Genomic DNA, 23395 nt, shown 5'->3' with positions numbered 1-23395 from the left:
CCACCACCTCCACCACCTCCTCCACCCCCACTATCCCCACCACGGCCATATTTACAGCTTGTCTCGCGCCGAGCTGTGAGGGTATACGACGCGTCTGTAGCCATTATGTTGAATGACTGCACAGTGCCTGTGAGCCAGCCAAGTGGGGCCAGGCGTACTCTCTGAACTCCAGAGCCATCCATCCACACGTCGGCAGGAGGGGGGGGCGACGGCAAAATAAGGTGAGACGAGCGCTTTGAGTTTCGCGAGGGGCCGCGCCTATGCGCCTGCAGCCTATAGGCTTTCTAAATCTGAGCCCAATAGACTTGGCGCTGTGTAGGGGGCTCCTCAAGCCTGCATATACCCGACTGTACTGCGCCCTGTGGTAGACTGCTGCATCCCCCGCCCTCTGGGTCGGACAGGCCTGTCATCTCGTGGCACTCCGATGGGGGCTGGAGGCCGGCTACGCAGAACAGGAAGGCTGAGGTGAGTGGGGGCCTAGGCAGAGGTGCTTTAGGCCCGCGCTGTGAACCGTCTACTTGCAAAACGGTGGATTACAAAGCCTCACAATGCGAGCAACACAGGTCGTAGTGGACCGGACGCCTACGGTCATGCAACCCTGCATGGAAATAGAAAACAAAGAAACAGAACGGGAGAGAGAGAGAGAGAGAGAGAGAGAGAGAGAGAGAGAGAGAGAGAGACGCGAGGACAAGACAGGTCCATTTTGAACGTTGACATTAAATTACTCAGATTTGACAGACAGTTTATTTTGTGGAGAATCTTCCAAAACAAAAAAAGCGAAAAGGGGTACGATTAAAAAATGTAATGTGTTGAAGCGCATCCATTTCTTTCCCCTGAATGCAATGTGCCTCAACAATGAGTCAACCTTGGCAAACTGAAACATAGGCAATAGATATATCTGATGATCTACAACAACAACCCTTTTTTGAATCTCTGCTTGTTTACTCCGAGCCATTCTCCTCTCCTTCCTCATCCCTTCTTCTCTCCCCTCACTATTAAAGTTCCATGCCAGGGAAGGACTGAGAGCAGCTCCTAATGCCTGCTGTCGTACCGTGGTCCCTTGGCCCTTATGAGTCATTTATAGGCATTCATCATTAAACAGCTCTTTGGAAGTTGGCTATATGAAATTATAATAACACAGAAAAAGCTACATAGCCCAAAGAGACTCTAAAACCTCTCTTCCTCAATGCCATCTTCCGTCGCTTTGCTGACCATTTTTAGACTCGCTAGCCCTCGGAGCCGGTGTGTGATGTGGGGGGGATCTGTCGCGTGGACACAGCACACAGACGTTCATCCAGAACAAAATGAAAGAAAAGAAATAGAAAGAGAGCATGGAATAAACAGTGCAGGAGATTACTTATATACAGCAAGGTGGTTTATAGCTAGTAGCAAGAGAGGTGATAATCAAAACTAATAGGTAGAATTACAAAGAACATCGATATCAACCCAAGGTACAATGAAAGTTTCATTGATAAAGTGTAATGTGATTTTAACCACTATCAAAAAATTTGTACCAACACACAGAGAGTACAAAACTAGTTCTTATATGCCCAGCTCCACTCAAGCTATATTATGTTATGCATGAACGTTTACCATTTGCCCAGCCAACCCCCTGCGTTATTCTCACAGCTAATCTGGAATTGAATTTCCCATTGTCTCGAAAGCGTAATGTGATCAAGGTCGTGTGTGTCTCCTGTTATCCAATCAGGATTGAGTTTGAGTATAGTGTTCCATCTGAGATTATTTCCAATGCGAGGGAATGGGGAGGGAGGGGGTCAGACTGTTTCTTCTTAATAATGACATAATCAGCAGAGCAGCCATCAAGCAGATAAATTGTCATGCGCGTCGTGCTAAAAATATCCTTTGCCAACCCCCCTGCAGCCCCCAGCCCGCGCCCAGAGCTCTCCCTGTTGACAGCACTTGTGTGATGAAGCTGTTAAGTGGCAGAAACGCAGAGCCTGTGGTTGGATCATCTGCTTCCTTCTGGTGCACTCCTTCTGGCAGATTTGCAGTATAGAGGCCCTCCCCAAGTCCCCCCGAACCCAACCCTGCCCCCCACCCCAGAGAGAAGAGGGCCCTCTTAACAGCCTTGGTGCTTAAGTGTACAGATTTAGATATGTAAATAGGATCTATACAATACAACGGGTACCTCCCCCGCCCTCCCTCAAGGAAAGAAAATAAATGGATGGAAAAGAATCTGTGACATTTTCTCTTTTTTTCGCTCATTAAAATGTCTGCATTGTGCATACAGGTTTGCTTTTTTTTCTTTTTACTTAAAGTTTTCAGTTCTTTGTTGTTGTTTTTTTTTGCTCCTCTCCTGATTGTTTATTGTCTTATCTTACATAGCTCATTTATGAAGGTAACACATGCCTAAACTAGGTTGGCACAGCATCTGCTCTCTGTTCCACAAAAGAGAAATCTAGTTTATGCCACAGGAAAACAATATGTTTTCCTTCATTTACAAAGCACTTTCCCTTTTCCACCTTCGAGGTGTGTCTGATGCTCCGTTCTGCTTCCAGTTAACACTATCACGCAGTCATTTGTCAAAAGATCCCAAAGGCCATATATGTCTCCAGAACGAATAAAACTCCTTTACCCTATTTTTGCTGAAACGCCAGAACAAAACCCCAAAAAACGAACAATCTTCCACTCTTTTAGTCTGTCAAGTTGCTTTTCTTCAGTTCTTTCGATATATAAATGCTTTTTTGCTTGTTTTCTCCCCGACGTCTCTTATTTTTATACAAACCCCCCCCCCCCCCAAACAAACCATATTTAATATTTTCCGTGATTTCCAGCTTCCAATAAAATCCTGTAATTCCGTAAAAGGTTTCCACCGGCGAGGACAGAATCCCAGTATCCATCCCTCCCAGCCGACGACAGCCCCTTGACCCTTTTCCTGTCGAAGCTCTGGATGTATCGTGTTCACTCAGCGCTCGGCCTTCACCCCTCAGAGTCTCCCTCGCCTTGCGGTGTTGGTACGTCCCGTTGTGTCGCCCGACGGGGGGGGGGGGGGGGGGGAAGGGGGGGAGGTCGAGGAGGAGGAGGAGAGGGCCGCGTGGCTGGGCTATACCCGGGTGGTGGAGTGTGAGTGCGGGTGCGGCAGCGTGTTGTTCTGCCCGCTGCTGGGGTACGTGTTGAAGGAGTGCAGCGACGCCAGCCCGCCCATGGTGCTGGGGATCATGGTGATGGTGTTGGGGGTCATGAGCGGGATGTCGTCCGGCGAGCGCCGCATGGCCAGCGTGTAGTCCGGCGGGCAGGCAGTCCTCAGCAGCGCGTCGTGGGCGTGCATGCCGTCGCTGCCCCCGCCGCCCCCCACCCCAACCACCACCACGCCGCCTCCGCCGCCGCCGCCGCCGCCGATACCGCCCTGGCAGTGGCCCCGCGGGTCCAGCTCCGACGAGTGCTGCTTCATCTGCAGGGACATGAGCTCCTCCTCCTGGGTGTGGTGGGCCAGGTCGTTGGCCGCGCTGCGCTGGGGGCTGCAGCGACGGTGCACGTCGTGCCGCCGCTTGTCCTTCTTGTAGTAGAGAGCGGCGAAGGCCAGGATGTTGAGGAAGAGCAGCGAGGCACCCACGGCAATGGTGACCGACAGCTCCGTGGAGTAATCCCGCTGGTCCACCAGGTGGGGCTGGTTCAGGCTGTCCTGCGTGTCGGTGGGGTACGGCGTGGGGTTGGGACGCTTGGTGGCGAACGGCTTGGTCTTGGGGGTCCGGTTGGTCACCTCCGCCGGGGGCACCTGGTGCGGGAGATGTTGTATGTAAATCGACTGCATTTATATAGCGCTTTTCTAACCAGTGGCCACTCCCAAATTCCGCTGTACCCGTACCTGTACCTGTACTTTGACAATTAAAGATCATTCATTCATTCGTTCAAAGCGCTTTACAATATTTCCGAACATTCACCCATTCATACACACATTTATAAACCGACGGCGGTGTTAGCCATGCAAGGCGACAGCCAGCTCTTCGAGAGCAGTTAGGGTCAGGTTACTTGCTTATGGACAACTGAACACTCAGTTAGGAGGAGCCTAGGATCAAACTAGCAACCTTACGGTTACCAACCAACCCGCTCTATCTCCTGAGCAACAGGTTGGGTTTGTTCGTCATTATGATAACAGTAGTCACGTGTTTTCCCTGGGTGGAAGTGGCGTCTTTTGCTTTTGTTGAATACAAAGCAAGCGTGCTAAAGCCCTGGTATATGATAATCAATAAAATAATAATTATAATAATAGTAACGCATATAGTAATCACAAGTCATACACAATGCTAATACAGTATAGCTCTGTAAAACACTGAAGCTGAATGACCCACCTTGGTGGTGGTGGGAAGGACCTGTGTGACGTCATTGATGCTGTGGAGGTGTGGGACCAGCTCCAGCCATAGGTTGACCTGAGGGACCAGAGCACAGTACACAGAGTTAGAGTGGGCAGAGAGGAAACTGGACGGACTATGGACAGGAGCTCAGAGCCAGGGCCGTACAGCCAACAATATTCCCCAGAAGGAAAGGAAGAAGGTTCCAAGGTTGGGTCAAGGTAAAGCAACTGTTTAAATAGAAGTGGATACTTCACTTGAATGGGTGAATAGTTTTCAAAAGTTGGATATGTTAGACTGCATCTTTTCAAAGTATTCTCCATACTTTTTAAGGCTAACAGTAAAAAGAGCGAGTGAGTGCCAAATGTCTGCATCAATTCTACATGACAATCCTGTGGATTTATTCCCTTTAATGACCCTGTCTTTCTGATGTTATCAAGCGGGTCAAAACCATAACCAAAACCAAAGCAAACCGAACCAGGGGAACGGAGTATGCCCACTGCAGTGAGCGTGACAGTACCTTGTTGGCGCGGTAATGCTCCTTGACACGAGGCTTCAGGCCTATGTGAAGGTAGAGCTGATCCTTCTGGTTGTAGCGTGTCCAGGCCACCTCTTCGAAGCGGTTGGGCTTTGTGTGGATGAACTTGGTGTCCTGGGGCACAGGCTGGTTGGGGTCCCTGTGAATAGTAAGAGTACAAGAGAGATTAGATTGTATCGACTGAATCCCTGAAGGGGAGTCACAATGGGAGTCACACGACAGCAGCCGAGGCATGCAACAGGTTTACGATACAAACCAGAGAGAAGAATAATACCACAGGGAGAACATTTGTACGACAAGACACACACACAGAAGTACAATTCTTGCTTTTATTTTTATAAAGGGGATAAGCAGAGAGCCCATTTGCCATGTTTCATGACAAAAAACCTACTTACACCTTATTTAAGTGGGAAAGGGCTAGCCATGTGATCTATGGCGGCCCATTCAGACCCAATAAGCGCCCAATTGTCTGGAAGCAGCTTACGTAGCCAGCCAGACCTCATCAGGAGCATACTTAACCATGCAAGGGACTGGCGTAAATCTTCAAGGTGGCCTGCATTTCACGTCAATTTAGGATTATATATGTAGATCATTAGCGTCTTTCCGGCTTCCCTCAAGCCTTTTGGGCAGTGCACAGAAAGAGCCCAAATGCCCTTCATTAGGTGCTTCAAAGACAATTACTGCCATGACTTAATGCTGAAAGGCAATGTGAGGAATAGGCAGAATATATTTGGCTTCATCTCCAATCGAGAATGCCACTCCACAGGCTACGGACATTAATGAGGAATGTATTCCACGTGTGTGCATGTGCAAGGAATACCAATCATACTTTACTGCACAAAAGACTCTTTATTATGGATGTGCTTAATAATGAGCAAACCTAATTGCAAAGCTCATTGAAAACCGGAACAGGGAAAGCACAATGTGTCAGAGTAGATTTAATGTTGTTCAAGCACTTCTACTAAAGTAATTGCGGAACAATTACCGGAAAATTATATTATACTAATCTTATGAGCAACCTATGCCATATTAAACAATTGTGGAACTTGGAGATCAAGCTTTCCCATAGAAAATGATTAGGGAAATATTATTGCTTGTGCTTTTGGCTTTATTAGCCAAACAATGTTTTGAATACTGATGCATAAGCCCTGTGTTAAGCTGCCAGTTAACAGTTTTTGTTTATACATTTTTCAGCACTACTTTCTGTTGCATCTAAACTGTACCCTGTCTTGGCGAAGTTGGTCCAGTAGGTCATGACCACGGCACTCAGCATGACGTCATTCTTGGAGAAGTTACAGGGGAAGAGCTCCGTGGGCCCGATCATCGGCAGGCCAAACACATACGGGATCTCATCCCCATGGGCTGCATCTGCCCATGGTGGCACCTTTCAATCAGAGATCAGAACAATTAACATTCACCACCGTAGACTAATAAAGGCATTACTATTGATAGAAACTCAAAGGAGCTGCACATAAACACAGTAGACCAGAATGGATACCTAATGACATTGTAACGGATGACAATGTCAACTCAAAATTGAACGCAAAATAGGTAAAAGAAACACAAAATATTCATGGCTACATAAAACGTTATATGAAATATTGTCGCCCGCGAACAATATTTCATTGTTCGCGATTTCTTTTTTTTTCATATTTCCCGAAATTTTTGAATCTTCGAAAAGAATATCATTACAATGCGTTGGCCAATCCATTTACAGACAACCCACCTTGAGCCGCAGAAAAGGTCAGCTAGTTACACTCTTTTTGGCTACATCTCATTATGCTCTAATCAATGGAACAAGGCCCCGTTGGACAGCCAGATAAGCTGCCTACCTGCTCCGTCTGACAGTGATGGTAGAAGGCGTAGAAGTAGGTGGGCGACCCGAAGCTGGAGTGGAGGTCAGCCGTGGCCACCGCAGGCGCCACCCACTGGTGATCGGTGAAGAGCGCCAGCAGGGTCTTCCTGCGCGTCTCAGGGTTGTGTCGGTCTGCCCAGTCTGTGTACATGAACTTGATGGTCTCGCGTAGGATGTCCTTGCCCTCCGGGTAGCCATAGAGGTCGTCCACGAAGCTAGAGACGGCGTAGTCGAAGTCGTTGGCCTGGACGCCGTTCTCGTTGTCCACGATCAGCTCCACGAACTTGAGGCCCTCGCCCTGGTTCACCCCCAGCATGATGTCATAGTTGAGGAACTCGCCTGCCGCGGAGGGAGTCAAAGGGAAAGAGGGAGAGAGGAGAGTTGAACAGGAGCAAAAACAAGGGGAGGCAAATACCAATCCTCTGATCAAATAGAGAAATAATGGAGGATATCGCGGACGGCGTACAAAGTATGAATAATAAGCAAAAACTAAGATCATTACAAGAGCCATCTATCTGAGTGGTCAAAACATTGGATTGAAAAAGCTTGAACTCCCCCTCATATGGCCTTTGTCATAATTCCATTTTACACTTGTTCTTCCACACTTTGGTTGACTGCTTTGAAGATTTCTAATCCTCGCTGTCGGGCTGGTGTTTTTTATTTCCTTCCTATCTATACAACTGACTAATGCATCCATGAGCTGTCACTCTATGACCTGCAGGGCTGCCACTCATTCTGCCTCATTCTAGTTCAGGTCTTTTCCAGGACATTCCTGTATGCAACAAAATGTAGCAGTACAGATGAGTATATAATATGATTATGTTTTGTAATCCTGCAACTTTCCATGACAGCTTCAAATTTAGCCTCGGAACATTTGACTCATTATTTATTTTCGATCTTCCGCCAAACTTTTTCTTTTAATCCAGGTCTTGGATGCGTGGGAACCCTGACCTGACATCCAAGGGCAGACCACCGTATTCCTGTACATTCAGGATAAAGGAAGGTGCTTCACCACCCTTACCTTGCTCCATGAGTATCTGGGGATCATCCGGTATCACGTCGCCATCGATGACAGGTCCAAAGGCGATGTGGTAGCGGGCGGGCTGGATGTCCTGGTCCACCAGCTCCTTGTAGTGCTTCCTCTGGAGACACTCCACCAGCTCCACCGTGTCCTGCAGATTGCAGCCCACCTTGCGGGCCAGCATGCGGGCGTACTTGGCCGGCTGGAAACTCACAGCCCAGCTAGACAACGCCGTGCCGCTCTGAGCTATGGCCCGCTGGAAGAGACCTAGGTGGTTTGGGAGCAAAGGGTTGGGATGTTTGGAAGGGAATGAGTGTATGAGGTTAAAGGTATTGTAGTTTAAGGGCTATTATTTGGGTGTAATTTGTTACAAATGGCTTGGCCGACTTTCAGCTTTTGTTGAGCGAAATACTCAGCAACAAATAGAATATCACAGGGAATTCTATATATAGAGTTGACTGTGCCTGCCTCTGTATGAGCCAATTTCGATTGCAAAATGCTCCTGAGTCGTATCTGACCAATCAGGGTAACTCTTCCGTGATTGTTTTGGATGATTCATTTGGCCTCTAAACCACAGGTGTAGGAAATGGCACACTTGTCAATGGTGCTCTCTTCTGCTCACTCTATCTCCTTACAACTTTCAAATCTAACCTAGATTATCCTAAAGCATCTTTAATAAAATAAAATAAAAGCAATGGTCTAGTTTTTTGTATGAATGTACATTTTGGATTAAAATAGGAACAGTGAGAAAGACATGAGGAAATAAGAAGCATCCCAGTACATCAACAGCAGTAATAAATGGCTGTGAAACAACCAAAACCAACCTCCATGAGCATCTGGGCTCAATATAAACCTTCTTGATTGAATAATATCAATGGTTTCCCTCATTAGAAAGGCTCGTTAGGCAGGCAGAATGAAACGCTGGTTGGGCGTGTCAGTTTTTGTGTCACTTAAAAGCATCACCAGTTAAACTAACATCTGGTTCGTTATTTATTACAAACATAAAATGTCATTCATCGTGCATGCTTAATGAAATAAATTGAGGCAAAATCAATACAGAATAAAGATTACTAGCCTCAATGCCTACCACGATGCTAACACGAGATATAATTCAAATTATTTTCATAATTTCATCATTATTTGTCGTTTAACATAAATGAAGGACATATATGCCATATAAAAGTTGTGTTTAAACACATACCCTAATGAATCCAAGCAATTGCAAATAATTTTTTCAGATAAATGATCAAACAACGCCATAGCAAGGCCCCTACACAGGGCAGTTGGTCTTTCCCTGTAAACTGACACACACTGCTGCCGAGCCAAAAGGCTCCTAAGATGCCACGAGGCCCCATTACCTTTGGTGGAGTTACTCCAGCGGTTGCCCTCAGAGTAGTGGGAGAGGGTCAGGAGGTTGACACACGACGCCCCGGCCCCTGAGCCAAACACTGTGATGCGCAGGGGGTCGCCGCCAAAGGCCGCAATGTTCTCACTGGTCCAGCGGAGAGCCTGGATCAGGTCAAGGAGACCGTAGTTCCCCTTGGCCGCTTGGTCTCCCGTGCTCAGGAAGCCTGCCAGAGAGGAATTCAGTTCAGGTTAGGCTCATCTTGTGCGTTTCAGCCCGTCTGTCCACTTCAGAAGGATCAATGTCAACCAGTCACAGCGGACAATTTCAACAACTAGTGTTTGAGCAAAGATAGTCCATCCTGGAGGTGAGCACTGGCTTACTATTTGTAAAACACATTATTGGTTTGGAGCAGTTTCGAATTTGAAGTTTGAGTGGCTAAATAACATAAATGAAGAGAAAACTACAAGTCTTGGAGAGGGAAGATAAGCAACATTAATAAACCAGCAATAATACAACGAGGGGGCAAAGGCCAGGCCGCAGGTCTGTGTATTATTCCTTTCATGTACATTGACTCACTCTGGATGCTGGTATAGCCTCTGTGTTTCAGGGTTCAAAGAAGCACAGTATTCTAGCCGGACAACGGATGTATTCCCTCCATAGAGCCGCCTGTCAGTTAGCCAAGACGCTGCTATTATTTTACCCTGAAAGATGGTGTGTAAGCAGCATGAATAGCATGCTCAAGATTCAGTTGTGAAAGCAGCCCGGGATATTGTGTTTATTTCCCTTTTCTGTATTTCCTGACAATGGTGGGTTTGTGTTCTGTACTCATTTCAGATGTGAAGCTACAAATGCACAGGGCCAGATCGATTTTTGCCAACTTCTGGTGGTGGATAAATCCCTCTGCATTCTTTAGTTGAGGATGATCAATTTGAGAAGAAAATTGATCAAGAATTAACTATGCCCATAAAATACAATTAAAGACCGAACATTTCCCCATTTTGTTTTCAGTTTTTTACTTTCCGGCGTATCTGGAATTATTGAACGGGGATAACAAAGCAGATGTAGAAAGGGAAACTAACAAGCATGGCCATTTCATAATTGCAATAAAACAGGATTCCTTTCCCACGGAGCTACTTAAATGGTGGAGCATGCTGAGGCTAACAAAGAGAGTTATGGGCCCGATCCGGCAGCCAACACCATATGTACGACGCGTTAACATAATAAAGCTGCAGCGGTAGACACACATTTCATGCCTCTGAAGCATTTCAAAAGCACAATCTTCCATCTGAAAGAAAGTAAATGGTGCTTGTAAAAATGCTTTGTGTTGAAACGGTGCCAGGTGACGCAACGCTCCATATACGTTTGACAAAAAAAGTCAGCTGAAACAAACTGGATTCGGTGTCGCGTGTGTGTGTGCTGCTATTGCACAGTTTTGGCTCCAGTATTTACTTGCCCTTAGGAACCCAGTCGCCTGGTTACACTCCGACATTGACCTTCGCTCACGGTGGCTGTCCACCTCCGCAACTACCGCCACTCCGACTACCTATCTTGTTAATCTCTGGTTCCCCTGACCCTGTCTCTATTAACCTGACCTTTCCCTCTATATTTCACTCACTTCCCTCCGTCCATTCCAGGTCTACTGTCCCTCCATTTTTCAATTAGAAACCCCCTGCTCGGAGAAAAACAATCAATATTGCTCTGCTGCTGTTTAGATCAGCCGGCTGAGGTGGAGATGTATTTGTGGTTTGGTGGTGTTGGTGGAATGGGTGGGGGGGAAGAAGAGGGAAGTGGGGGGGAAGCACGACCATAGAAGAAGCCCTTCTTCCTTACATGTCTGTCGTAGGAAGTGCTTTGTCCCTTCTTCATCCTCTGAATGTCACTGCTAAAAGCTCTTTTATCAGTAATGGCGTTAATGGCAAACCCACACGCACACGTACACACACACACACGCGTGCCCACACACACACGCACACACTTTAAACCTGGACATATGAACGTATATATATATATATATATATATATATATATATATATATATATGCATATAGATATATTTCTTTGTTATAGCATATCCACCCATGGCAAACCCATGAATACAAGCAGCAGTAGTGTCATCCAGGATAGCATGTTCGCGGGCGGCGATTCAAAGCAGCCTCAAGCTTAGTGGCGCACCATTACCACAGGTTGATGAAACACTCCATGTTTAGGGAGAGTTGCCCAAGTGCAGGGAAGATGGGATCATTGTACCAGTAACCTTCTGCATGGACACATTACCATCAGAGGAGTTCGCTGCCTTGACAAAATGTTCCCACTGTGCTCAATGGGTCTCCCGAGGTCCCTGCCTATTTCACTGAAGGATATGGTTGGATCTTTCCAAAAGCGGGAACAGAGCTACTTGTGCACACACCCTGGGTACAGGCATGCATAACACACACACACACACACACACACACACACACACACACACACACACACACACACACGCACACACACACACACACACACACACACACACACACACACACCGACACCGACACACACGCACACACACACACACACACACACACACAGACCAACACACACACAAACAGACACACAATCAAACAAACAGGCACCTCATTGGCTTGACTCATTGACTCCATTGGTTTTCCGTTTCATTTCTGCCAAGTGTTTATTTATTTATTTGTGTGTTTCCTTGATCAAAGCCTAATGTTGTGGAAGCGCCGGCCGCCTATCTACAAGAGAGCCTTTAATTGATTCAATTCCACCGGGAGGTGCGGGAAGGCCTGGGCGCTACGGAGGGGACGACCCGGAGACAGGGAGGAAAATGATTAACAAGCCCACCGCAGTGGGTGAGGTCCAGGGAAGGGCTTCAGATCAACACACACACACACACACACACACACACACACACACACACACACACACACACACACACACACACACACACACACACAGACACAGACACAGACACACACACGCAGACGCAGACGCAGACACACACACACACACACACACACACACACACACACACACACACACACACACACACACACACACACACACACACACACACTCCAGTAACTCATAAAAGTGAAACATACATAAATTCATGCCATGTCCCTCCAAAGCATGGTGGTTAACTGAGAACAGAACAGTGGTACACTGTATAATATTATTTAAGGTTATATAGTTTTCAATGTTGTATAGTACTGTCTTCTATATCGCATAGTACAGTATAGTTTATTTTAGTTTTGATATGTAGTTAACCTTGTGTAGTTTACCTAAGATTAGTAGAGCACAGGATTATATGGTCCATTTCGGAAAGTGTGTGATGACTTGCATCATGGGCAGAAAGCTCATCGTGTTTATTCAGATTAGCGATAAATCAGATAGGGGATTTTCCCTTGCTTTGCTATTGCTCAGCTATTCAACTATATCAGGAAAATGAGAGGAAGATGCATATCTAGAGAAGACAAATACATGATTATGGATGGATTCAAAGACTGATTAAATCAAATATTAGTCAATCTTGTTTTTTTAAATAGTTTCAAATATATATGATATTGCATCTTATCTAGATTAAATTCCATATACATAAATACAAAGAAAATGGGTTAGGGTTATTTGTTAAATGTTAGCGGCTAAACAGTTTGTTTATGCTGTGGTGTTTTCATGATATGGTGTAGATATGAGTCCAAATACCACCACTTCATTGGAAACAAACGACTGTGTATCAATGAGTAACATTGATATAAAATTACATTTCTTCCCATCGACTGTGGATGGTGGCAGAATATTCTGAAGACTGGGGCTGCATGCTAGCCTCTTCCTCATGAGCCTCACAAACAGACAGTCATGGCTGCCTCTTGGTTGTGTTGTATTGTATTGTATTGTATTGCATTGAATTGCGTTGCATTGTATTGCTTTGTATTGTACGGCATTGTATTATACCGCATGGTATTAAACTGCATTGTATTATGCTGCATTGTCTGGTGTGGTACGGTTTTCGGTAAGGGAAACATAAGTAAGGAGTGAGAGGAAAAGAAAAGGGGAGAGGAGGGGAGGAGCACATGGTAAGGTAACAAACACTGGAATTATCCAGTTTTTTCGCAGACTATTTCTGTGTTGTTGAAATTGTTGCCTCACTTCGCTCCCGTCTCACTCAAAGACATTTAAGGCAAGGGGTGGAGAGCAAAAGGAATACGGTAGGAATACACTTGTGAAGACAGCGTATGGAGGCACACGACCCCTTCGTGTGTCTCCATACGCTGTCTTCACAAGTGCGTGAGGGTACTTTGACTCCCCTTTCTTTCCCCCCAGAAATGAACACAAGAATGCACACGTGACAAATACTTGACAACCACCGCGCGTATGTACTCGCGTCGGAAGGCTTTGGGGGGAAAACTGTCGGCAAGTGTTGGTGTCAACACAAATGACACCCCCTCGTACCCGTCATATGATTTGGACTTGTTTTTTTTTTAATTCGATGCCAATTAAAATGACAATAACAAAATGCCACAAAGAAAAAGCACCTATATACATATGGTTTCCCCATTCTTCTGCCTCAGCTGTAGCTCAATGGCTTGGAAGATTTGGCGGTTGGTTTCGGTTTTTGAATCATCAAAATCTATTTTCCACAGTCATGGTCTCTGTATGCCCCTAATCCTCACTCTCTTGCTCGCTCTCTCTGTAACCCCTTCACTCCCTTGCTTACTCACCCTGCGGCCTACGGGAGAAGGGGGAGGGAGGAAGAGAGGGAAGGGAGACAATGACCGCCAGAGGAGTGCAATTTCTCATGGATGGTCTCAGATCAGTAGGTTACAAGGCAACACAGAAAGGGCTTAATATGCATTGACACAACGCAGGGTTAGGGAGAAGGTCAACATGCCAAACATTATGCAGCAGTTAAATGTCAATGTGATATTAAATGCTGCACATATATGGTACAACAATAAATGTTATGTCATAATTCATCACCCCATAAACACACACATACCGTGCACTCACAATGAACCCTTTTCCCTCCTGCAGACACATGCCAACACACGACACACACACACACACACACACACACACACACACACACACACACACACACACACACACACACTCACACACACACACACACACACACTCACACACACACACACACACACACACACACACACACACACACGCACGCACACACAAACATCCACTCACACATCAACCCACAACCAAACACTCTTGCCAGCCCCTGCCAAGTCGGACTGACAGGCTTCATAGCTTGCAGCATACAATATTGTGTATTTTACCCAGTCACTCTGTCACACAGAATAAGACAGCAAGACTAACATAACATGAGTGCCCTAACTGCCTTGCTTCTCTCTCTCTCTCTCTCTCTCTCTCTCTCTCTCTCTCTCTCTCTCTCTCTCTCTCTCTCTCTCTCTCTAAACTATATCAACCCTCCATTACTCAACCTCCCTCCATCCCTGCTCACACGTAACACGTAACACACACACACACACACACACACACACACACACACACACACACACACACACACACACACACACACACACACACACACACACACACACACCAATCCACTCGCCCACAGTGGTCACATTCTCAGACATCTGGCTGTTGTTCTATATGAGAACGGAGAACACATCCATATGTTAATTTGGGTCACTGCCCAACTGTGTTTGCTCACGGGATGAGCATGTGCGGATTAACTTTTATTTGCAACAAATAAAAGAGAGGGAGAGAGAGAGACACACACACACATACGCACAAACACACACAAACAGAGGATTGTTTACTTAACACTACACGTTGTGTTTAATCCAAAATCCCAATCAAAAATTGTCTCTGACTTCAGACCGTTGTGCTGACGTTTCAGCATGATGCATGTGCACGATTCCTAACTTCATTTTTCACCAGTATGAGCATATCGTCACATTTCACGTATTGACCCACACCCACGCATACACACTCAGACACAAACACATACACACAGAAACAAACACAGACACAAACACACACACACACACACATACACACACACACACACACAAACACACAAAGATGTTAAAAAAAAGAGATAAAGGAACGCAATAAGGAGGAGAAAGATAGCGAGCGATAGATAAAAGACAGAGAGATGAAGTGAGTGGGGGATTAAAACAAGAGCTGAAGGAAGACAGCGTGAGGCTGCACCAATGAATAAGATATAGCGTTATCGAGAGATGTTGGAGACAGAGAGAACAGCATGCGAGGGAAGGTTGGTGGGGGCGGACGAATGTGAGATGACAACATGAAGAAAAGGGAAGGGACAACGGGGGGGGGGGGGGGGGGGGGAGGTGTGAGAAAAAGCAAAAGCAAAGTTAGCTCTGGCATGTTGAAGTTGACATGAAAAAGTAAAAACAGATATGTCAGTTGAGTGTGTGGACAGGGAAGGGTCCACGCTGTACGTTTGAGATGACAGAGAATATTTGATAAAAGGAAAGACTTGTAGCAGTCAAGCAACTAGCCACTATCAATCCCCTAACTGGGGGACTGAGGAGATGAGAGAGGATGGGTAGTTCGTTTCAAATGGATAACTGTGCAAGGTGACAACCGCAGGCAGAGAGTAGAGAAATTACAGAGGAAAGAGGCGAAAGAACAAGAAAAAGGTGAGGGAGGCCATCAGAGGCTGAAACCATCCTCTATTTCCTCTCTCTTTTCTCTCTTCTTTCTGCCTTTTTTCCTTCACCGTCCGCCTCTCTCTCATTCTCATTCTGTCTCATGCAGTCTCTATCTCTCTCTCTCCCTGTTTATCAGTCCGCAGACTGTCATTACTGTCAAAAATATGTAATTAGCTACAGTGACGTCCCCCACACACCATGGTCGAAGTTTCGCCTTCCATGGATCATTGCCACCGTTTGAGATTTTTGCAACCAGCAGCGAAAAACAATCCACATTTGGCAGATTGAGGGGAGGAATTGAATGGCCGCCTCACACTAGCTCAAGGCTAAAAACTCAGCAATATTCAGTCCTTAATTACTTTTTAATTAAATAAACCTCTCAAATGGGCGCTAAAAATACATGATATGGAGATGAACTGAGCGTCTAACGGAACAAGAAAAAAAAACAGATATTGGTTTCGTATCAGCACATTTTAATTACATTTCTGCCCACTTTAGAATAATGGCGGTTACTCTGCATGCAACCACTGCGAACCACCAAAAGGCCATTAGAGGAAATACCTGTCAGCGACCGATAGAGGAACTACGTGTAACCCTCTACCGTGAACCCCCAAGAGGCCTCTAGAGGAACTACATTTGTGTCTCTACAATTAACCAACTAATGGCCGTCAGAGGAACAACTTTTAGTGTCCACAATGAACACCCTATTGTCCGTCAGAGGAACTACATCCTTATCTCTACCGTGAACCCCCTAAAGTGTGTTAGAGGAACTACGCGTTAGTCAGGATTCAATCACATGTGGCAACAAAGAAATTCAGTTGGAAACGTTGAAACAGAATCAACCCTTGGAGAAACGTAACCCGACGTCATTCTGCGATGGCCAATCACGTACGCTGGTCATCAGACTATAAGATGCCCACAGGAAGAAGAACCTAGGTTACCATGTAAGGTTAGCATTGCAGCCTTCCACTGTTTATCGAGCAACTCAAGATGGAAGAGAGGCTGAATGCCAGAAGCTTCTTTGCTTTTAGGTGCAAAACTGCCAACTTCTTGAACAGGGGGATAAAGTTCACAACAAATTGTTCCACAAATGGGCCATAAAGTGACACTCTAGCATTGCCGCAGCATTCTACATTTATCTTCGCAACGCGGTATTTGATCTGAATGCAGCCTTAGTCTCTACCGTGAACTACCTAAAGGCCACTAGAGGATCTACATGTTAATCTCTACCGTGAACCGTTTAAAGGCCGCTAGAGGAACTACATGCTAGTCCCTACAATGACTCAAGTCTCTACTCTTTAAGTAACAAGCACACTTTCGTCTTTCTTTCTTCTCTCTTTCACTCTCTCACACACAAGGAGAAAAGGTAAGTTGTTCAGATGGAACTCTCTGCTCTGTTCCTCCTCAATGTCTCATCTTTGTCTCCTTGTGAAGTTCAATAAAGGTTAAAAATGTCCAGGCATTGCTTTGAGCCCAAACTGTTGATCTTTGTTTAAATCTTTCTCTTGTTAATGCGTTACCTTTCAATATGAATATTTTGAGTGTACTGGATTTTGGATGTTGAGGCTACAAAATTACTTCCAGACAACGGCTCAGTCCTTGAAAAGCATATCACTCACACAATAGGTCGGCATAGACTTCAGTTTATGCTAACCTCTGTGTCTTCATCCTCCATTATATTCATGATGCACTGCATATCATTCCATAGTTCTGTAGCTGCCCTGTATTTGACGTTCCAGCCCATTCTCCTGCACATCTCGAAGGAGTTAAAATGTAATCGGCTCATGGAATGCCCCCCTCCTTCCCGTTCAATGCTGATGTACTTTCCTCTCAGACATATCTCTTTATCGATCTAGCCCTGCACTCTATACAGCAGGTCAACTCATAATCCACTTCATTATTCAATGTACCTCACCTCAAGCATACACACGCACGCAGACACACTCACACGCATGCACGCACGCACACACCCACACACACACACACACAACCGCAGAGCGTAACATTGCACTGATGTGTTGTTAAGTTACGCCTCACACATCACCGCAGCAAGCCACCTGCCCCACTTCTCCTGACCCTCTTACATGGAAAGCAGCTCCAATATCCGCATGAAGAAAGACAATTACGGACCCCTGTAAGCTTCTATTAAAGAGAAATTAAACGCACAGCTGACGCTACGCCTCGCTACCAGCACCATTTTAAGATTGTGTTTTTTTTGTCATAGATATGATTAACACTTTCTGATCAATATAAAAAATGCAACAGTTTGATGGGATTGACCCAGAAATTGTGTTTGTTAAACGACACAAAGCATGAATGCATTCCAAAGTAATCAGGCCATTGACAGATGAGCCGAGAGATAAGCAACAACAGACGGCAAAAACAAAATGAGTAAGGGAGTTGAGGGTGTGATTCCCCCCTCTAAGGTTAGATGAAAGCAAGATGAAAAGGGGAATGAATGGCAGGGAATAGAGCATTGTTAAGTTAGCAGTATCAGCGACAGTCTCTACTGATGAGGCCCAAGCGCATCAATTAAGCATGGACTAACTGCTATGGTGGTAATATATTTTATTCATCTGTCGTATGGCTGATCAGTCTTGGAGTGGAGGACACACACACACACACACACACACACACACACACACACACACACACACACACACACACACACACACACTCACATAGAAAGATGTTCAAAGTTTGCACTGTGTTATAAGCCACCAAATGGGACGTGGGCTCAAGAGGGTAAGTCATCCTGTGTACATATGCATTTGTATGTGCATGTGTATGTGCACGTGTGTGTTGTATGCGTAGATGCGCTCGTGTGTGTGTGGATGTGTCTGCGTGCATGAAAGCATGTGTTGCATTTGTGTGTCTGTGTGAGTGCATGTGTGTTTTCCTTGGTTGTGTGAAGGGGATTTTGAAGATCCACGTGAAACTGTCAGAGGAAACTAACTCAAAGTCGAGCGTGCGCTGTCAGCCTCGCAATGCATGCTGGGACTGTAAGATGAAGCACAGAGAGAGACAGAGACAGAGAGTAGGGGAGGGAGAGGGACATAGGGAGAGAGAGATAGAGAGGGAGAAATCAGATGGAGAAGGAGAGCAGAAGAAGAACAAAGAGAGAGAGAGTGATAAAATGAAAAATATATGGGAGAAGGGGAAGGGGTATAGAAAAGAATGGTAAAAGACAGACAACCAGATACACACACACACTCAGACACACGCACATACACACACTCACACACACACAAGATAACGAGAGAGAAGGGAAGAGAGAGGTGCCATGCCGTCTTGGGGGACTAGCTGTCAAACCTCTCTAGGAGTGTGAGGGGAAAAGAATATCTTCAACAGTGCAGGTGTGTGTACACACACATACACACAAAGACAGACAGACAGACAGACAGAATGCAGACAAGCATACACACACACACACACACACATACACACACACACACACACACACACACACACACACAGACAGAAGGTTATTGTAGACAGGCGCCTATTGAAGTCTGTGCGCACACACACACATACACACACACACACACAAGCCCACACACACCCTTGTCGGAAGTCAGGGTTCCCACAATTCTTTGCGTTAGACAGCCAGACAGGGCCTTATCACAAGTGAAATTTCTGAATGAATAAATAAATAAATGAGAGAAGAGAAAATGTTTAGTGGGTCCAGAAAATTGATTTTGTGGTTGGTATTTATGATTCAAAAACAGCCGGACGTCTGGAGTGGCATCAGAAATGATTGACACGGGCACACACGCCTATGCACACACACACACACACACACACACACACACACACACACACTAAGTCCGCCACCGGCTGTTACACACACACATACCTTTAGAAGGTAGCACAACAACACAAAACCAAAATATCCATGGTTTGAAATCTTTGAAGATAGAGGATAGAACGTATTCTTCGACCTTGCCATTTTGCCAACACATAAAAATTTGTTGAATCTGAAAAATGTCTTTGACAACATGTGGATAATAGAATACCAAAGTGTGTGTTTGTGTGTTCAACGCAACACTTTCTTGTTAGGAAATCAGGTGCTCTGAATGTCCCACCTTGGTCTCATCACATGCTTTCGTCCAACCATCCTCTGAGTGTGTGATGGGGAAGGTCCTTGAGACTTTAACTGTAATAAAAAGCACTGTATAAATAAACCTGACTCGACTTGTTGACAAACTGTAATAACTTTGTGTGTGTGTGTGTGTGTGTGTGTGTGTGTGTGTGTGTGTGTGTGTGTGTGTGTGTGTGTGTGTTTGCTGATTTCCTACGATAATTGTGCCTAGAGTGAGTAAACTTGCTGGAAGTGTCTTGGCAGACACACACTTGAATGCGTGCACACATACATGCACGCATGCACACACGCATGCACCCAAACGCACACGCACACATGCACACACACACACACACACACACACACACACACACACGCACACATGCACACACACACACACACACACACACACACACACACACACACACACAAACACACAAACACACACAAGCACACACACACACAGACACACAGTAGATCTATGGGCTCAAGACTGGGTCTGAAGGTTTGGGCCAAGGTGATGTATGACACAAGGCCTTACTCATAGATCTACAAGATACAATGAGCTTGACTTCACACAAAACACACTCACACGCATGTGGCCATTCCACAAACACGCACGCACCCACCCACCCACACACACACACACACGCACACACACACACACACACACACAATACCTAATACATACATAGTAAGTCACACTTTCTGGGAACTTCTGGGAGAGCAGTATGGGTTGGCTTTAGTTTGAAGGACACACACACACACACAAAGGTACAGCACTTTAATGCAAAATGAGGCCAAAATATTACTCTGGCCGACCTATTATTTTTGTGTGTCTGTGTGTGCGTGTATGGTTGTGTATGTGTGTATGTGTGCGTCTCCACACAGTTTACTTTCATTAACTCATATACAGAAGCCCTACTCAGAGAAAACATGAAACTATCTTTTCTACCCTTCCTTTTCCACTCGTTCTACTAACCAATCTTGTTCAAATGACTATGTAACTAGGATAATTAAAGGTTAGTCTGCGCACAGCCTCCATGGAGGCTTATTGTTCTTACTTCCAGGCCTATTGTTAGTCTGACATCATCATCCAAACCGTCCAAACTGGTTCAAAGCATTCTGCAACTTTAACCTCTTGACTCAAACAATGAGCTGGTTTAAATGGGAGCCTACCCAAATAGCCTCACTGGGTATCTTACAGGGCTGACGTTTCAGCAGATGCATAGAACACATTCAAGCAGGGCCCAAAGCAGCGTGTGCAGGGGCCATCCACGGCCCTCTCTAAAAGATAGATACAGAGCCCCATCTGCCTTAGCGTCTGCCCAGCAGTGACCCAAATGGAGGAAACATAATTTAAAAATGAGTGTTTCTTTGTATCAATCTTAAACAAATTATTTATCGAGAAGGATGGCATGTTTGTATTCTTAAATGTTTATCCGAATGCGGTTATATAGATCATGATATGGGAATGATTGCGAATTAACAATTAAAATACCATAGTGGTTCAGTTATTCTTGATGATTCTGCCTAAATCATCAGCAAAGGCCAAAAAATAACATTTGTTTAAGACCTGATGAGCAATACAGAGCTAAGGACAAAAATACAGACAGACAAAAATATGTCTGTATGTAGACATCCGTGACTAAACTCCAGATTTCTAGTGTGCATTACCTCCACACTAACCACCCACTTTCTTTCTAATCAGAGCTACCCATCGATTTCAGATGCAGACGTACATTAAAAGTCGATGCCATTACCCAATCACACCTTTGTCCTTATTCGTCTTCTCCTCCAATCCGATTTAATCTCATCATTCCATTCTCGCCAACACAACTCACTTCTCCCTGTCTCGCTCTCTCTACAGATCAGCCAAATGCCCAAGAGCTTTAATTTTCTCTCTCTCTCTCTCTCTCTCTCTCTCTCTCTCTCTCTCTCTCTCTCTCTCTCTCTCTCTCTCTCTCTCTCTCTCTCTCTCTCTCCCTCCCCCACTCTCTCTCTGGTCTTCTCTCATTGAATCCACAGAGGCAATCTTCACTTCACTTAATGATCCACCACACAAAGCAATAAGGGACAGCTTGTGCTTTGAACAAATGATCCTTATAATCAGCAAATAGATTGCGTGTGTTTTTTCTGTGTGCGCTTGTGCCTGCAAGTGTGTGCGCTTACGTGTGTGTGTGTGTGCGTGTATGTATGTATGTTTGTGTGGGCTAGTATGTGGGTGAGAGGTGCAAGAGGTGTTTGTGTGTGTGTGTGTGTGTGTGTGTGTGTGTGTGTGACTGTGTGCTTGTGAGGGATGTGAGTGTGTTTTGTTTTTACATAAGGCGAAAATACTTGTTTTAGGTGGGCATTACCCACCATACCGTAAGATGTTTATCTATGATCACAAAGATAACCATAGCTTCAAGTGTGTAGCTAGAATGTGTGTGTTTTTATCTGTGCTCTTGACAACCTATATAGCAGCATATTCATCTGCACATCTTTCACCATTAGCTCACACACACAGCTTCTCGTTTCTGCCCAGGAGTTTCTGCAAATTGACATTTTGCAATATTCCCTCTGACAGAAATCATTAAATTAGGACCCAGGATCCGTGGTATCAGCCGGCTCCGTCCATAATAGAACACCTTAGATTTTCAGGAGTTGGAGCAGATAAGACAGGAAGGGGAGAGATAAATCGCCAACATCAGAGAATAACCCAATTGCACTAAAAGTCAAGGTAAAGAAAACCCTAAAATGCCTTTTTTCAGTTGAACACCGTTCTGTTTGGTTTCTCACAAAGTGTTGGTGATGAGAATTTCCGTTTTATTATTTACTTGAATGTATAAAGTTGTTAAAGGATGGAAATTCTCTGTAAAACACAGAGAATTTCACAGAAGCTGAAAAGTAGTAGAGTTTTCTATTGGCTGCACAACCTGTTTGAATAAGTCTCTTGACAGTGTTTGAAATCACCGGTAGCACCTGCTCCTACCGAAAACAATGTGTCTGTTTTATCCGAAACCGTCTCTACAGGCACAATGTTTACTCTTTAAGGCCTATATTGTTACCATTAACTTATCAAACAGGACCTTTTCATATCGGCCATCTTAATCTATACAAAAGATCCAACCCACTTCAGTTTTGTCTTTGTTGCAAATGCTGCTTTACAAACAAGTAGCCTTCAGGTTCTGAATGACGTCCTCATGCCTTTTGTCACGAGTTCAGTGTGCATATTAGTTCATCGCCAAATCTCCGTGTTCAGACCTCCTAGTTCAGGCAACATCAGTCAGCTGCTACGACAATACTGCATCTTCCTCGTTCAAAACAGAGTCAGACAAGTTCTACTAATCTTATTTTACCTTCACGTCGTTATTATGTGTTTGTATTTAAAACCAAGACGTTATTCTCAAAATAAACTTGATTAGAATACATTTCATTTTCAAACATTTCCTAACCAAAAAGGGTGCATTGCTGTTTCTCTTAAATGTTATGCTATTTAGCTAGACCTGCTTACAAAGTCGTCATGGAAACACAGAGCTAGTGTTTTGTTTGAACCCAGCCATGATGTAACACGACTCTAAAGTACTCTAAA

At 45.1% G+C, this 23395-nt stretch overlaps 1 protein-coding gene across 1 annotated transcript in view; it reads right to left on the bottom strand.

The window, feature by feature from the left end:
* Nucleotides 1–3064: 3064 nt before the first annotated feature.
* The window catches only part of nlgn1 (neuroligin 1), a gene marked incomplete at both ends in the record, with an annotated part of 147561 nt that continues 127230 nt past the window's right edge, over nucleotides 3065–23395 (bottom strand). Inside the window, 7 exons of the mRNA XM_079739631.1 lie at nucleotides 3065–3736; nucleotides 4311–4388; nucleotides 4831–4987; nucleotides 6072–6232; nucleotides 6681–7042; nucleotides 7725–7991; nucleotides 9083–9295. Of these exons, the coding sequence (XP_079595757.1) occupies nucleotides 3065–3736; nucleotides 4311–4388; nucleotides 4831–4987; nucleotides 6072–6232; nucleotides 6681–7042; nucleotides 7725–7991; nucleotides 9083–9295 (1910 nt within the window). The remainder of the gene's footprint in view (nucleotides 3737–4310; nucleotides 4389–4830; nucleotides 4988–6071; nucleotides 6233–6680; nucleotides 7043–7724; nucleotides 7992–9082; nucleotides 9296–23395) is intronic.

The sequence above is a fragment of the Pollachius pollachius genome, assembly GCF_949987615.1.
Source record: "Pollachius pollachius genome assembly, chromosome: 7".
In the NCBI taxonomy this organism is placed as follows: Eukaryota; Metazoa; Chordata; class Actinopteri; order Gadiformes; family Gadidae; genus Pollachius; species Pollachius pollachius.
The sequence above is the reverse complement of the archived record's forward strand: the minus strand, read 5'-3'. Positions and strand labels throughout refer to the sequence as shown.